Source organism: Thermobia domestica, chromosome 9 (assembly GCF_964235325.1).
Source record: "Thermobia domestica chromosome 9, izTheDome1.hap1.1, whole genome shotgun sequence".
In the NCBI taxonomy this organism is placed as follows: domain Eukaryota; kingdom Metazoa; phylum Arthropoda; class Insecta; order Zygentoma; family Lepismatidae; genus Thermobia; species Thermobia domestica.
In genome coordinates this window covers 170023032-170039391 of record NC_137462.1, presented here as the reverse complement: position 1 = coordinate 170039391, position 16360 = coordinate 170023032, and the positions used below count along the sequence as shown (strand labels likewise).

General features: G+C 37.6%; 1 protein-coding gene across 3 annotated transcripts in view; it reads left to right on the top strand.

Annotated features, from left to right (window-relative positions):
- The window catches only part of LOC145695197 (mitotic checkpoint serine/threonine-protein kinase BUB1-like), a 186850-nt gene that overhangs the window by 49364 nt on the left and 121126 nt on the right, over nt 1-16360 (top strand). For all 3 annotated transcript variants that reach the window (XM_081772179.1, XM_081772180.1, XM_081772178.1), the window contains exons 6-8: nt 310-478; nt 900-1078; nt 16232-16316. In XM_081772179.1, the coding sequence (XP_081628305.1) occupies nt 310-478; nt 900-1078; nt 16232-16316 (433 nt within the window). The remainder of the gene's footprint in view (nt 1-309; nt 479-899; nt 1079-16231; nt 16317-16360) is intronic.

The following is a 16360-nucleotide window of genomic DNA, read 5'->3' as shown; positions in this document are numbered from 1 at the left end:
TATTTACTTGAACATATCTGCAAGGTACAGAAAAGCAGTGAGTACCTGTGATTTCTCTTCATGCAGCTTACACTGTGTTGTTGCTGTTCATGGGTATTTGCTTTCTAGTATTAGTTCTGCGATGCTAGACGCTTTAATTTAACCCAGACTGCGTATTAAGCAAGTAAAATATAAATTTTGTAAAAATGATTTTAAAGAAAAGTATTTTGTCGTTTTCCATAAATGTAAAATTCTGTAATATGAACAACCATAATTAAGTAATAGTGACTGAGTACAATGCTGTTATTAATTAATTAATTTATCTTTTAGGATGAAAACAATTACTCAGACTTGAGACCCAAAGTTAATGATCGGTGCTCTGTTCCTATAATGTCTGTAGCTGAACGAGAAAATACATTAGACCCTGGCAAGTGGAATTCAGGTTACTCTAAACACAGACGTGGAGGAAAAATAAGTAATGATAGACCAGCCTTTTCTGGTAGGTATTTTATTTTTTCTCTTCTCTCTACTACTACAAGCATTAAAAGGAAAAATTTTGTTTAAGTATCGACATTTTATTAGTTTCTAAGTCGAAAGCTATGCGTCCACTTGTTTAAAAATAAGGCATGAAACAACCAAATTTTACTCTGCATTGCTATTCTAGAACTGTATATTTGACTTTTGTGTGGAAATTATTCGAGTTATCACAAAACAAACACTCGTTATCAAATCCGGTACATAATAGCACGTATCACTTCTTTTGCCAATTTGAGAAAATAACTTTGTGTGTGTGTGTTTTCTGTCATTATTTATTTATTTATTTATTTTAATTTTCAAATCTACTAAGTACCGAAATGGTACTAAGTACCGAAGTTGTGATATTATATGAGTGTGTTAATGCAATTACAATCTTGTTTCAGTTTATGAAGAAGAAAGTGAAAATGATGATCGAGTGAATATTCCTCGTACTATAAACTCAGCTCTAAAACCGAAAGTACCAATGAACGGGCGGGCGTTAGAGGCGGACAACTTTAAATGTCCAGTTGCTGTGTTTGAACCTCCCGATCCAACTAAAGTTCCAAAATACTGTAAAGATAAGGTAAGTGTATTCCTTATAAAGTTGTACTTTGAATATTCGAATAGATAAGGAACGTCGGAATTGGACCTGGACTACTATTTATTATGATATATTTGATGTAGGGAATCACTTTCCGAAGAAAGTATGCCAATCGTTTGTTTGCCATTAAATTTCGCATATCTTGGTTGTTTTCAATATACTTATGAATTTGTCGGTGGATGCTCATATTAAAGGATGTTTATCACTAATTTAAATAATTCGGAAGTTTGTTCAAACATTGTCTCAAATTCATTTGGTTCAAAATGTATCCGAGTAGCTTATTGGTCTCAAGAAAAATAATGCAACAAGTAATTTATTCTAAAGATACATGATTGTTTCCTAGTGAACGAAATTTCAATTGAAAATACAGTAACTTTCAAGGCTAAAAATCAGTGTTCTTTTAAGGAAATCCATTTGATAAACAATGTTCTCAAATGTGGGGTTACTAATGTGAGGAATGAAACTCTTTCTGATTTTCCATAACTACATTGAAATCCGGAATAGTTTTGTCACCGTCAGTCTTAGGTCCGATTCCACATTCAGACGATTTCGCTTTAAGGTTTTATTACCGCGAAAAACAGAAAAGATCTGTTCACATAAGTAAGCGTAGGGAAAAGCATCAAATGTTGCAATGCCTTTTTAGACAACTCTTCATACTTACAGTTCAGAAATGAAGAAAATTAGGGAAACATTTAAATTTAGAAACGTAGATATAATTTCTAATTGCTTTCTTTTTAGTAACTGAAAAAATATTTCTTGCATAACAGCTGTAAGTTCCATTTTATTACAGCACATTTCAATTTTTAGGCGTCGCGGACCTCACTTTGAGAACTACTGCTCTGAGAGACCTAACGGATACGTCAGTTCTTTCATTAGATAGAAGTAAAGTCTATCTCATTCTTTTCAGCTCCAGTTTTCTAAGTGATTCCCACATCGACAAAATTAGTAAAGCCATTTTGCTTTAAACACTGAATTTGTTTCTAAATATTTTCGCTTATTCAACGTGATTTCAGTTTGACGGTAGCCTCTGAATGCTAGTTCTTGGTAACAAGAATATGTATCTGCTAGAAACTGGCCAACCTATGGCTACAAGGTACATTTTCGTTGTAATGAATGACTCATTTTCATGCTGTCTCCCTACAGACTGTGGTCTATCTTACTACCAAGCGTGTAGAATAACTCCGAGTTGCTAGTATGTATCTTGGTTTCCTGGATTTGTTATGGCTTTTTCTCCTTAATTGCTTTCGTTATTGTAACGCTTCACCACCAAACGTTAAGATAATGGCAGCAGTAGAGAGTTTGCTTTGTTTTCCAACCAGTTAACCATTGGATTAACACTAGAAGGACCAAATTTTTACCTCCCTAGAAGTACCGAGCCGTCATTTTTGACGGCTATTTAATTGCAAGAGTTATATATCTTTGTTCTTTATATTTCTGTTATTTTAACTTTAATTTAATGGGTTTAGTCGACTAGCTTATGTTTCATGTAAGTTGTTTTCGTGATATAATACAGGGTGAGCCACTAAACCCCGCCAATATATTAAATATAATATTAATATCGTAAGTTCTCTTTCAGAACAATGACATGAAAATTTAAAATAAAGGAATAATACGTATATTCTATGGATGAAATTCTTCTTTTACCAGTCAAGTGATCACCCTACCTACCCTGTAGACATTGGCTGAACTACTTTTCTTTATAGCATACCTTGTGTATAATACACCAAAATAATTATTTTTATTTCAACTTGTATGCACTGAACTCAAGACAGCAACACTTTTCTCGTGCTTACCTTGTGTACCGTGTTCGGAAACCTTGTGTACTGTGAGTAGATTTCCTGATTTATCTTCATATACGTTTGTAGTGAACATATCCTTTTTCTTTCTGATTCAAGCACATTTTGGGAAGTTCTCTTCTATTTGGACGCATACTACAAATCAAAGTCGTCTGTTTCTTTTTCAAACATCCGGCTAATTTTTAACTTGTAAGAAAAGTTATCGCAAGTAACATTCAGTCCTCTGTTGAGAAAAGGATCCATCGTCTTCAGAACAATATATTCGCATAACTGTAAGTCCCGACGTCGTTCTTGGTCCTTTCTTGACTTTACATCTGCAAGCAGCCGAATTTTAATCCAAATTTGTCAGGCATATATTATTTGAATTTGCATCTCAACTGTTCATCCACACAAACAGTTTCGTGGGTTTTATACTGCCAGATAACAATTCTCAATGAATAAGTTCCACACAGATGATGAAGCAAACTTGTCGTCTTTCAGCCTTGAATTACTAGGGCACTCTTCATCAAATCGAAGATACTTCATTATTTCAAGAAACCTTGTTCTTCCCATAATCTTTCTGTAAAACACTGGGAAGCTTTCGTTCTATAGTTCCTTTACAGGTATATCTGAAGCTACACGAAATATTAATATTGCTAGAGATGAAACGAGTTCGGGAATTCACAGCAGCCAAAGAGAACCTTGACGCTGTCTATGAGCTTCAATAATGGTGCATTTCAGAATGTTTCTCAACATCGTTTCGTCCCGGCGGGAGCTCATGTGGTTCGGATTCCACGTTAATCAGTAGGTCCACGTCTCATATAGCCTCGCTGCTGAACGGGACGTTAAACTCACACTCAACTCAACTCAACATTGCTTCGTCTATGAGCAAACGAAAATCACTTAACAAAATCACCATCTTCAATATGATGTAACGCATAATATATATATATTGTGATGTTTACTCCATAGGATGGTAATCCAAGTAGAGCAAACATTACAATAGATAGTCATTAATCGAATTTTTCACCCGAGCGTTAACGACGAAACAAGTTATCACAAAAGCAATAGCTTCCTTCACCGCCAACCACACATAGGCGAAAATTCAAATAACAACATTAAACTTACGAATAGGACAAAACTTCAGCATCATTTAACCTGAAAAACCAACTAAACATATTAAGAATTCGACTATATCAATATATTACACCATGTATCACAAAATGAACGCACATGTGGCGACTAGCTATAGGTCAGAATAATATCCAAGATAAGCATAAAGAAAGTTTATATTTGATTCTAAGCTCAATACTTACATATCCTTAGATGATAGGTATAAATGATATCAATATAAAATGTACATGTTGTCTTATTTTAAAAATACAAATGGATATAATATTATCACATTTTTAGATTAATTCATGACAGCAGTGTTTGCAGTATGCTTTCCTTCAATGAGTCTCTGGGCGCCGAATGAATGCTACGTCACGCAGCTTCCTGTTAGTCTCTCGCTGCTCACGTGAGTCCCACCTACCAAAGTGACGTAAGCACAGGTAGGACTGTGATTGGCTGCCAAGGCCGCTGCCTACTTCGTCTGCTCGTTGGTGCTCTTCCGTGCGAGAATGCACAATTCTTAGATACACTATTTGTTTATAGGGAGCAGCCTTTTTAAAAATAAAATGATTAAATTGTCTGAGCTAGGTACACCAAAAATAATGCACAAATAAGTTTATGACAATATATATATATATATCAGGTTTCTCGCGAAGGATGTCGTGTGAGGCAGTACGCCATTGTTCTGTCTGTCCACTTCTAACCAGCATGTCCTATCAGCTGCTATAAAGTTATTTCATCGATTACTTCTGGAAGCTTCTGTATCTGTTTCCTTCCTTTTATCCGAAGAAGCAGCTTCAGACACTGCATTCTCGCTACTACTGCTGCTTTCATCGAAGTAATATCACTGTTGTTCTTCCAAGCGAAATTCATTTTCACTCAAATCTCAGAAATCACGTGATATTTTATCAGGTCTCATGTTGTTTTTGTAATTATTCGTATGTACCTTCAAGAAAACCTTTATTTCTACAGTGAACAGTATTACCAAAGAGATACGAACATTATTGAAGAAGAACATCATTCAAAGAAGTGCCATATACTTTACCTTTACAGCAATGTAAAGCTGAAATAAATCATGTATAAAATAGCAAACTTATTGGAAAAAATAATGTAAAATATTTCAAAATGTATTATTTCCAACAGAGGTACTACCATATAGCGTACAACCTATAAAACTATCCACATCAACAACAAAATGTAGATTTTTTATTGAGGCAGTCAAATTGACGGTCTGGTCCTTCTAGGGGTATACAACAAAAATAAGTATTTATTTAAAATAGACACATAATGTTTATATGCTATATCAACCCTCTCCTTAAAATAATAAAAGTCCTAAAGTTTGGTGAGTAGCTCAAATACAGAGGTTGTTCAGCCTACGTTTGGCCGATTTCGTTCCTTCCCTCTCCCGGGCAGAATGGACTCACTCGACCTGGCTCGTGGCGTCCTGCAGTGTTGTGCAGTGGCTTCCTGGGAACGGAGTTGTTTTTCCGCGCGGACGACAATAACGCACATAACAGGACCATAGTTGTGAGTGTTGTGTTAAATTTGTTTCCAAGTTCAGTGGTAGAGCGTTCACCTCTGGTGTTAGGGGTCCCGGGTTCGATCCCAGCCCCCGCCAAGTGAACTTTGTGGTGGACAAACACCGTGTGCGTGGGTTTTCTCGGGGTTCTCCCGTTTCCTCCCACTTTCTTCATTCCACCATTTTCATTCATTACTCATCATCACCGTCTCCTTTAGCCTAACCGGCATAACCGTGGGACGTAAAACTCAAAGATTTCATTTCATTTCATTTGTTTCCAAGTGTGTGGGTTTCCGCTGTGACCAAAATGCCGCCCAAACTAAGCCGGTTTTGGGAAGGCTATGTTGCGGCTCTTTATGACGCCCACTTTAGTGTTTCTGTCATTAGAAAACAGTGCAAGAAGAATGGTTGCAACATCAAATTAAGTGGCGTGGTGGCTCAGTGGTAGAGCGTTCACTTCCGGTGCTTGGGGCCCCTGGTTCGATCCCAGCTCGCGCCGTGTGAACTTTGTGGTGGACAAACATCGTGCTCGTGGGTTTTCTCGGGGTTCTCCCGTTTCCTCCCACTTTCTTCATTCCACCATTTCATTAATTTCTCATCAGTCTCCTTTAGCCTAACCGGCATAACCGTGGGACGTAAAACATAATTTCATTTCATTTCGTTTCAGTTTAAGTGGAATAAAAAATGTTCCTAGGACACGCCTAGGAAGCGGGAATGCACCAAGGCCACCTCCACCATGCAGAGGAAACTTCGCAAAATGGCAATGGAAGAAAATTCGCCAACACAAAGGTGTATGGCTAATCGTCATGACGTGTCTTTGGGGACTGTGAGCCGGACGTTACACCATCAACTCAAGCTGGAAATGTCATGAAAGCTCGCGGCCATCTTCTCACGGATGCCCACCAAAAGGAACGAAAGTGTAACGCCCGGAAGCTGTACGAACGGCATCTGGCAAAACAAGGTGGATGTACGTCGTAACGCTCGATGAAGCATGGATTTATCTTTCCGACTGCGGGAAACTGAGAGCCATCATATACCGAGAGAAATGGGCCAAGAACTTCAGAAGGTGGGTCCGTGTCTGTAAAGAATTCTTTCCAAAAGGGTTCATGGTCGTTACTGGCTACTGTTACCGAGGTAAACTGAAGATTCGTAGGGTGGTGAAGAACTGCAAAAATAAATTCGCAGATTTTCAGGAGCAGATCATGCGGCCGATCTACAGCCATGAGATTCCAACATTGTACGAAAATGACGCCAATCTGGTGCGCATTCTACAAGGAGATTGAGGAGGCAAGTGGTATACAGGTGATACCTTTCAATGAGGTACCTGTTAAATCTCCAGATGCAAGTCTTATGGACTATTGTGGATTTGGATTGCTGAAGCGGGCTTTGGGAAAACGGCGTGTGACAACTGTGGAAGGACTTTGGAAAACTGTGCAAAGGGAATAGAACAAGATTCCCCTCCCAGTTCTTCAGGGAAGCCTATTCCAATGGAAATTACGCTGTCGGGCTATTGTTAGGAACCAGGAGAAACACATCGAGCACTTACGGACCTGGCGCCATGGATTCTTCTAAATTTTTAGGCCAAAGTCGAAATTGGCCAAATGTAGACTGAACAACCTCCGTAAATATATGAGATATAGAAAATTGTTTTAAGTGATGCCGTCAAAATGACGGCTTGGTGCTTCTAGTTTTAATTGAATTGAAATATTTGATAAGATTCCGTCTCTCCTTCATACCTAAAGCGGGACTACCGATCCACAATTTCAAATTAAGCTTTGTTGAATGCTGAAGTAGAAATAAAATTGAATCGAAGAACTTACTCATCTCATAATTATAACCTGTTCTTATGGAAGCATTTCACATCTCAAAGTATTTCTTCAATATGATTTTAAAAATGGAAAATTTTTCCAACATTGGCAATTCATACAGAAACGGGGCTTAAATAAAGTACCCACATTAACAATTCACACAGAAGCCTGATTAGAAAAAAAATATCTACATTGACACTAAAGGATGTTGAAAACAAATTTTCACAGTAGTGTATCGAGAACATTACCTTGGCGGTAACTATTCTCTGTTTCAAATCATAAAACAGTATTCTGCGTTACGTTTGTGCTCCAGAAAACACAGAACAAAAATCAGCGATATCACACAAAGAAAAGAAATGAAAATACGTTAATACCAACAGCGTGACACTTAACACAAATATTATGATTACTAAAACTAACAAGCTGTGCACATATAGCAATTAAATAACTTTCAAGCTTATTTTAAAAATTCCAGAAGAAAGAATTGTATTGCAAGAAAAATGTGACATACTATACTATCAAAACTTCAAAAATATGCAACATTGTCTCCGTGTTAAAGAACCACTAAATAATAATAATGTTTCAATCGTAACTTTGGTTAAATCGGATCTCAGAGGGACATCGTTCTTCTTTTTCTTCATACCTGTCAAGCAACTGTTTGTTCAAGCTCGAGCCAGTTTCGCCCCCCATTCCCGAACAGCATCTCTGATGTTATCTGACCTTGCCCCAGGCGGAAAGACTAACACGTTCCGACTTGAGGGAGACATCATAATCAACATGAAATTCAGAAGATGATAATATGAAACTTTAAAACAATATTAAGAAAGTAAACGTATTTAAAAAAAAACTTTTCGTAGCTTTCCTTCACACTTTATTCAGGCTTAGGACTGACAATAGTAATTATTTCTACATTGGCGTGTTTAAAAGCTGTGGAGCACTTTTGAGTCTCCTTGTCATATTGCGGATCTGTTGAGTCTTCTTGACAGTCTTTTACAGAAATATATGAAATATATAAAATAGCTGGATAGTTTTCATTGTCATAATTTAGGCCGTCTATCTATGGCCACAGTCGAATTAATGAGGGTAGAAATACTCAATAGCTCGAAGAAAGTCTTCAAAAAGTTCTTAGTTTGTACTAAATCTGCTACGCCATACGTACTCACACAGGAACGATTCTGTTCTAATTAGGCTCATTCTCCAAATTCACCGTCGCATATCACGCTTTACTCGACTCCAATATCCTATATTCTACGTATGCGTTGTCCTGTCATTAGGGTTTACAAAATATAAACTGTGGTTAACAGTATCGTGCTGATATCCTAAACGCGGCAACCTGCTATACCCTCTCCAGCAGTCAGTTTTTATAGTAGTTCCTGGCAAGACATTGTCGGCAATTACATTTTCCAAAGTTGCAGCATCCCTTCTCTCAACTAATACCATAATAATTTGCCGCTTTTCCCTGTCAATACCTCCAATTACGCATACAGTCTGTGTTATTCGACCTCTGTTATATTCCGCTTTCCAAAAACACACTCGTCTATTTCAACTGTGTGTCATATGCCTCCAATTTTTTGGCTAGTTTCTAACACCGTATTGAAAGAAGCTGTCTGTACTCATTCAGCAGTTTGGAGACAGTGTTTTTGTCCAATCGTGTCTCACTTACAATCACAGTGGCCGCTTGACGTAAAATCCAGGCAAGAAATACTTCTAAAAATGTGCGAATTTTGATCCGTGTTATTGCGAAGAAAGTACCTTGTCGAATAGACTTTTTTTCTGCAGGTTTATGTTCCGCAATTATACATTGGCTCCCTACCTACAAGGTAAATAATAAAAAAAAGTTTCATCGTCAGTGTGACTAAATACGGATTTTTTTTTTTAATCAACTTTAAAAATTGAAGCAACGATTATGTTCCAGAGCTAGGGATCCCAGACGTCCCGGATTTAATAATCTTCCCCCCCCCCGCTTCCCCAATTGTTCACAACTTCAATTGTACTGATTTTCTTCCAAAACATAAGTTAACATAGTTCGTGAGAAATTTTTAAGAATCTCGTTTTAATTAATCATCAATATTTAACTAATAAGAATAATCTACTTTTTGTCACTCACTTTGGTGAGTGTTGATCTTTTATTCAATTACATCTGAACAATAAAGAAGTGCATAACTGAATATTCTGTAAATATTCAAAAAATGTCCATTTTTCTAGTCTTGAAATTTGGGAGGCCTGTTCAAAACAATAAAACAGACTTTAAACTGAGCAATTTGTCTTTAAAAAATAAGCTGTGAAAGTAAAGCTTCTATATATTTAAGAAAAAGTCCATATTTACTTCAGATCAGCAGTATCAGTAATCCAGGAAGAAAAAAAAAATAATAAAAGAAATGGCAATCACTTAATACATGGAGAATAATCAATCGTCTTTTATCTTGAGTACAAGAAAAGAAAAAGATCAGAGCCCTCATTCCGTTTTGGTTTTCGCAAAATTTGTGGATTGCAACGCAGCGTAGATAATGGAAAAATCAATTATAATCGCTGTGCTGATTATCACTAATTAATACGGAAATTTTACATTATGTTCACACAAACCACTACAGAATGAGACCGTAGGCTTTGTTCGGACCTTACACAGGCTTGGTTTTTCCATCACATTATGAACATTTATATCAAATAAATTAACAATTATACTATTACGATTACTGGTCAATAAAGAAATAATGTATTACTTACCATTTCCATTTCCGGAAATCCTGCTATTACCTCCACACAAGCTGCAGACTTTCAAAGGTCTTACGAAATTCCAGTTCAGAAGAGACTCTTAATCCGTCCCTTTCAATAGCAGCCCTTAGGGTTGTGGTACTTCTCAAGGCATCCATATTCTTCAGTTCCTACTTACTAGTAATATATTAATTAGTAAGTTAAATAATCTATGGTCTGTGGTGATATGTTGCCTCTTCTAAGGCTTCTCAAAAAATGTCAGTTTTCATGGTGTTTCCCTGAGATCGGAACGTGTTAGTCTCAGATAACATCAGAGATGCTGTTCGGGAATGGGGGCGGAGCTGACTCGAGCTTGAAGAAATATTTCCTTGATAGGGATGAAGAAAAAGAAGAACGATGTCCCTCTGAGATCCGATTTAACCGTAACTTTTAATAAATGATCCAGTCTCAGGGGCGGGGAAAAAATAAATATTTTCCTCGAATTGGAAATATAGATATTACAACATTTGGACTCTACTTGACCTAATTCTAATATTTGCAAAGGCCAAGAAAGATATATCTGCATATCTGTAAGTCTTCTAATAACGACAGTTGTAAATAGCCACTAAATATCCACTCAGACGCGAAATGTAGAAGATTTTAGTGGGAGTCAAGGGGGAGAGAGTTTCAAGTTTCTTCCTTTCTATTTACGATATCCTGCAGCTCACGTGCCTATTTGATTACCAGAGACCGGTTGTTAGGCAAAATGCCTATTCCTTAATATTAAAGATACGATCAAAAATAACATTTTAAAGTTTATATGACGGGTTATAGTTTCAGTTTAAGCCAATTTTATTTTGCCTATTTCACCCATTCCTGCCTAAATAATTGCTTTAGTGCCTAATGTTGCCTATTCTATGCATTTTTTTTTTCAAAATAAGACTTTATCGGAGAAAAATATATAATTTAGTATTTCAAGAAAGGATTCTGCCTCTTCCGAGAAATCCCGTATAAGTGTTGTTTGTAATGATAAGATGTCGTAAATCTTTGGACTGCTATCTGTACTGACAAAGTGGTATAAAGCTTTGGACTGCTGTGTGTATTGATAAGTGTATAAAATTTGGACTGTTATGTATAGTGATAAAGTGCTGTATAGAATGTATTTACGAAATATACATGGAATATATGTCAAACTTCGTTTTTATATATAAAGTAAAAGATGATGTTAATAGCTAAACAGGTATGTTTCAATATTCTTTGAACATTATCTATGACTTGAATTTATTTTTTAATTATATTGAGTATTTATCTTCATTATTTCGAATTACATTTTAGTGCCTATTTTTTAAATTATAAGTGCCTATTTGCCTACCCATTTCCCGGGTTTTTAATGCCTAAACATCCGGTCTCTATTAATTACATATCACATGGAGTCGGTGCAATAAGAAACGGAAAATCCATTTGTAGGTTGAAAACCGGAAATTCTATGTTAGAAATAAACTTGATATCTGTGTATAATATATAAAAATAGGAAAGTAGGATAAGAAAGTTAGTAGGTAGATATTGGTTACTATAAGACGATCCACTGATCTGGGTTGTAAATAAGTTACAAGTAGTATGTGCTTCAGTGTCAGGATTACGTGCATCACTGACAGGACTAGGCAAATAGTAATTGAGTTTAATCTGGTACTTAACTGTACGAAGGGCGTTCAAAAAGTAAAAAAACGATTGCACATCGCGCACGGCGCCGACCGCCACCACTGCGATCACGTGCGCGGCAGTTAGCTCCTTCCTTTACCTCAGTGTGAGCCGAAACTTAATGCTGTGCGGTCACGCTACATGTTTTTGCAGCGATTCAAAATATCAACGCCATTCAAGAATCCCGCCAAATGTGAAGTGCGGAGTGTCATTCGTTTTCTACACGCGCAAAAAGTTCAGTCTATTGAGACTTATAGACAAAGAATGTTCATGGTGATAGTGGAATGAATGGTTTATCAGTGAGGAAATGGTGCATGATGTTTAATCAAGGAAAGATCATCGTACATAATGAAGATGTGAAGCCACCACATGTTACGGAACAACTGAAGGAAAAAGTTGAAAAATTAAGGAAAACCGACGTTTCATTTACTCCCGAAACTTAAGGAAGTTTTTGGTGGAAAACAGTTCGCAAACGATGAGAAACTCAACCAAACAATGACCACTATCGGTTCAAATCTTTGGCGGCAAATGAGTATAAGATCGGCATTGAAAAACTGGTACCACATTATAAAAAGTGTCTTTACAACTGTGGCGATTACATAGAAAAGTAGAGTAAGATCTGTGGCTGATATCTTTTGTTTTTAACCATGTCCAAAGCGTTCTTTACTTTCTGGATGATCCTCGTATATTTCTATATTGTAATATCCTATGTGATGTCGTAAACAAGCAGTTCCACGCATCAAGTGTTTATAAACACCACCACGTGCTTCATCAAGAGGAACTTCCACCAGGGGGACCGGCAATCACCTGCAGACGACATTTAGCCCCTCCCACGGAGCAGAAGACGAAATTGAAGCAGCAGCGCCACCACCACCCAAGGGACGCTATAAATTGGACAGAAGAATCCAGCTCAGTACCAGTTTTCTGGTGACCCTCCACTAGTCTGCTACGGGACTCTTGGAGTAACCTAACCCCAGGCCTCTAGTCTGCTACGGGACTACGCCTATCCTATCTCCTGGCTTAGCCTGCTACGGGGCTCTGTCTGGGTATCCCAACCTCAGCCGCTTAGCCTGCTACGGGGCTCTGTTGGCAACTTAACCTGCCTCTGCTTGCTACGGAGCATTGGTTCCTTAACTCCACTCCTCTTAGCCTGCTACGGGGCTCTGTTGGAGATCCTGTCTGCGACCACTCGGTCAAAGACTACCTTTTACTCACCCTTTTAAATAGAGACCAAATTGTATAGTATTTTGTACAAATACTCATATTTTTATAATAAAACTGGTAGTGGGAGTCGATTCCGGACACTCTTTTTATTATCTGCTCTACCTCTTCATTATATGAGACGAAATTACACAAAGTTTTACATGGTAGAGGCTTGACCGACTCAGAATGTCGGTCGGATTTGTTTATGCCTCAAACTAGAACTGGTAAAAACACTTTTCCAGAAAACATTTTTAACATGGAGCAAAATTCGCGCCCTTCTTTTAATATACCACACCTCACTAAGTATTCGGGACACGTTACGGAGGACCCCGATAGATTTTTTATGCTTTTTGACCATCTTGCATTGTTGCATTCATGGAATGAACAGAAAAAGAAAGAACTATTACCTATGTACTTACAAGATCTAGCACTTGATTTAGTCCTACAGTTAAATGCCCAGAATCAGTTAGAAGCGCTTAATTATGAACAATTAAAAGACAAATTAGTTGCACTGAGTAGACCAAGATTACCGGCATATCGAGCGGAATTCGAAATTTTTCAAGTCCAACAAGGTGAAAACGAGCCAGTAGATGCTTATTTTCTCAGAAAATTAAGGGTCATTAGACAAGTTCTGCCTCAGGCCACCGAGGAGCAGAAAATAAATTATTTATCCTTAGGTTTAAAGAAAACTTTTTTGCAAAAGATAGCGTTAGAAACATTTACAACTGTTCACGCCTTACAAACGCATTTACACAACCTCGAGAAAGCAAATGACCTCATGAAGAAACGTGATTACGTGGAATTACAACAGGCATTCTATTCACTCTGCGATCAGAGTACACCAGTCAGCAGTTTACATTCATCAGCAGTCGCTGGCGCTTCCTTCCCTGTACATCATCAACAACTGACCTATCCAATATGTAACCCAACACCTAGTTGGAATCAATACCAGCAACCAGCTTCAGTTTTTCCTACACCTTCAGCACCACAGCTACAGAGTGCATCACAAAATCAGATAATTCCAAATCCTTCCCCCCAAGTTGCTAATCCGAATCCCCCTCCCGAACCCCCCGCGCCTAGCACATCTAGTAATTCCAGTGCAAACAATTCATTAGATTTTACTAAATTAGCAAATCAAATGGCTGAACTATCTCTTCTTGTAGCTCAAAATGCCATTAAGAACTCACAATTTAGAAGAGGTGGCCGTAACAATTATAGGTCGAAAAGTACAAATAACGGAAATCAAAATCGGCAGAGAAATGGAAATAAGAGCAATTCTAAAAATAATAATAAAGATAATAATAGTAATCCTAGGCCGGAAACTGTTACAGTATGCGGTACGTGCTATAAGAAAGGTCATTCTTCCAGTACATGTTATAAGAACAATCAGCAGGGAAACGCCTAGGGGGGCCCCAGGACACACCCTCTCAAGAACATGTTCTGAGGGCCGAGAACCAGGAAAAAAGTGAACAACAAAGATTGACAAATACATCACTTTATGCAGTAGCTCCGTTATCAGATAGAAGGGAGAACATTAAAATGTTAAACCAGGAACATAAATTATTAATAAATGTGACAATTAATAAAGAAAAGTATCCTGTGATCATAGACACTGGCAGTTCATTGAGTCTTTGGCCTAAAAATTGGCTTCCACCAAACACAAAATTGATTCCTTTTAGCACTAATCTACGAGGAATTGAGAATTCTGTCGTAAATTTACGCTATATAGCTTTGATTACATTCAGAATTGGCTCAACAACATTTTCTCATTATTTCAGAATTTTAGAGCATGGAGATTTTTTGCCTTTATTCGGTGAAGACATTCTAAATCGATTACAGACCAAAATTGACTTAAAGAATAACATGTTGTCAGTATACAAGAAACCACGGCCTCCGCAGTATCCAATTGAAATTGATACCCAGGAAAAATTATCTGCTAACGCTATGCATACAATAAAACAGCACAAGTCGGCTGATGTTTATACAACACGAAACGTTACCATACCAGCCAGGTCACATTTCTTTTTACCAATTAATATCAAGAATCGGCAAAAGAATAATAAATACTTTTTTATCTCTCCATTAGAAAATTTGCTGGACAAATACGGACTACAAACGTTGCCTACTAAAGTACCTAAGAATAATTTGACTTTATTGATATCAAATCCTACAAGTAGACCGGTAACGTTAGTAAAGAGCACCCCAATTGCGTATGTTGAAGAGAATCTTCAAGAAGTAGATTTACAGGGTAATTGTCAAGATAATGGCTTGTTATTAATGTTTTAGTGCTTTTTTTGTGTGTGTGATACCTCAGTGTTGCCAACCCTCATATAAAGAAAAATAACCCTTCGGCTTATTTTTTAAACAAGCCAGGGGGGTGTAATATCCTATGTGATGTCGTAAACAAGCAGTTCCACGCATCAAGTGTTTATAAACACCACCACGTGCTTCATCAAGAGGAACTTCCACCAGGGGGACCGGCAATCACCTGCAGACGACATTTAGCCCCTCCCACGGAGCAGAAGACGAAATTGAAGCAGCAGCGCCACCACCACCCAAGGGACGCTATAAATTGGACAGAAGAATCCAGCTCAGTACCAGTTTTCTGGTGACCCTCCACTAGTCTGCTACGGGACTCTTGGAGTAACCTAACCCCAGGCCTCTAGTCTGCTACGGGACTACGCCTATCCTATCTCCTGGCTTAGCCTGCTACGGGGCTCTGTCTGGGTATCCCAACCTCAGCCGCTTAGCCTGCTACGGGGCTCTGTTGGCAACTTAACCTGCCTCTGCTTGCTACGGAGCATTGGTTCCTTAACTCCACTCCTCTTAGCCTGCTACGGGGCTCTGTTGGAGATCCTGTCTGCGACCACTCGGTCAAAGACTACCTTTTACTCACCCTTTTAAATAGAGACCAAATTGTATAGTATTTTGTACAAATACTCATATTTTTATAATAAAACTGGTAGTGGGAGTCGATTCCGGACACTCTTTTTATTATCTGCTCTACCTCTTCATTATATGAGACGAAATTACACAAAGTTTTACAATATATACAGTACGTAAGTAAATAAACTATGTTCCAGTAAAATAACATCTATCAATTACTATTGGCAACGAATGACATGCTTTGTGGCGCCATAAAATTTTTTTCTTGATTTCTGAAAAATTACCCATGAAGAATTTACCCTCAGGCGTCTCATTTTTGTCAGCTTGATGTGATTTATTGATTGGTATGTCTCACCTTAGAACTTTTTTCTGTGGATTTTTTAAATAATGATTTTACAAAATGCAAAATAAAGTTTTTGAATTCTTTCTTTTATGCTTTTAGATATATTGTGGAAGAACAGAAGTCAGTTTTGAAGAACTACGTGCTCAGAAGTATAGAGAGAAATACAGAAGACAACAAGAGCAAGGTAAATACCATTCTCTTTAATTTGTTTAATTATAAGAATTTAAA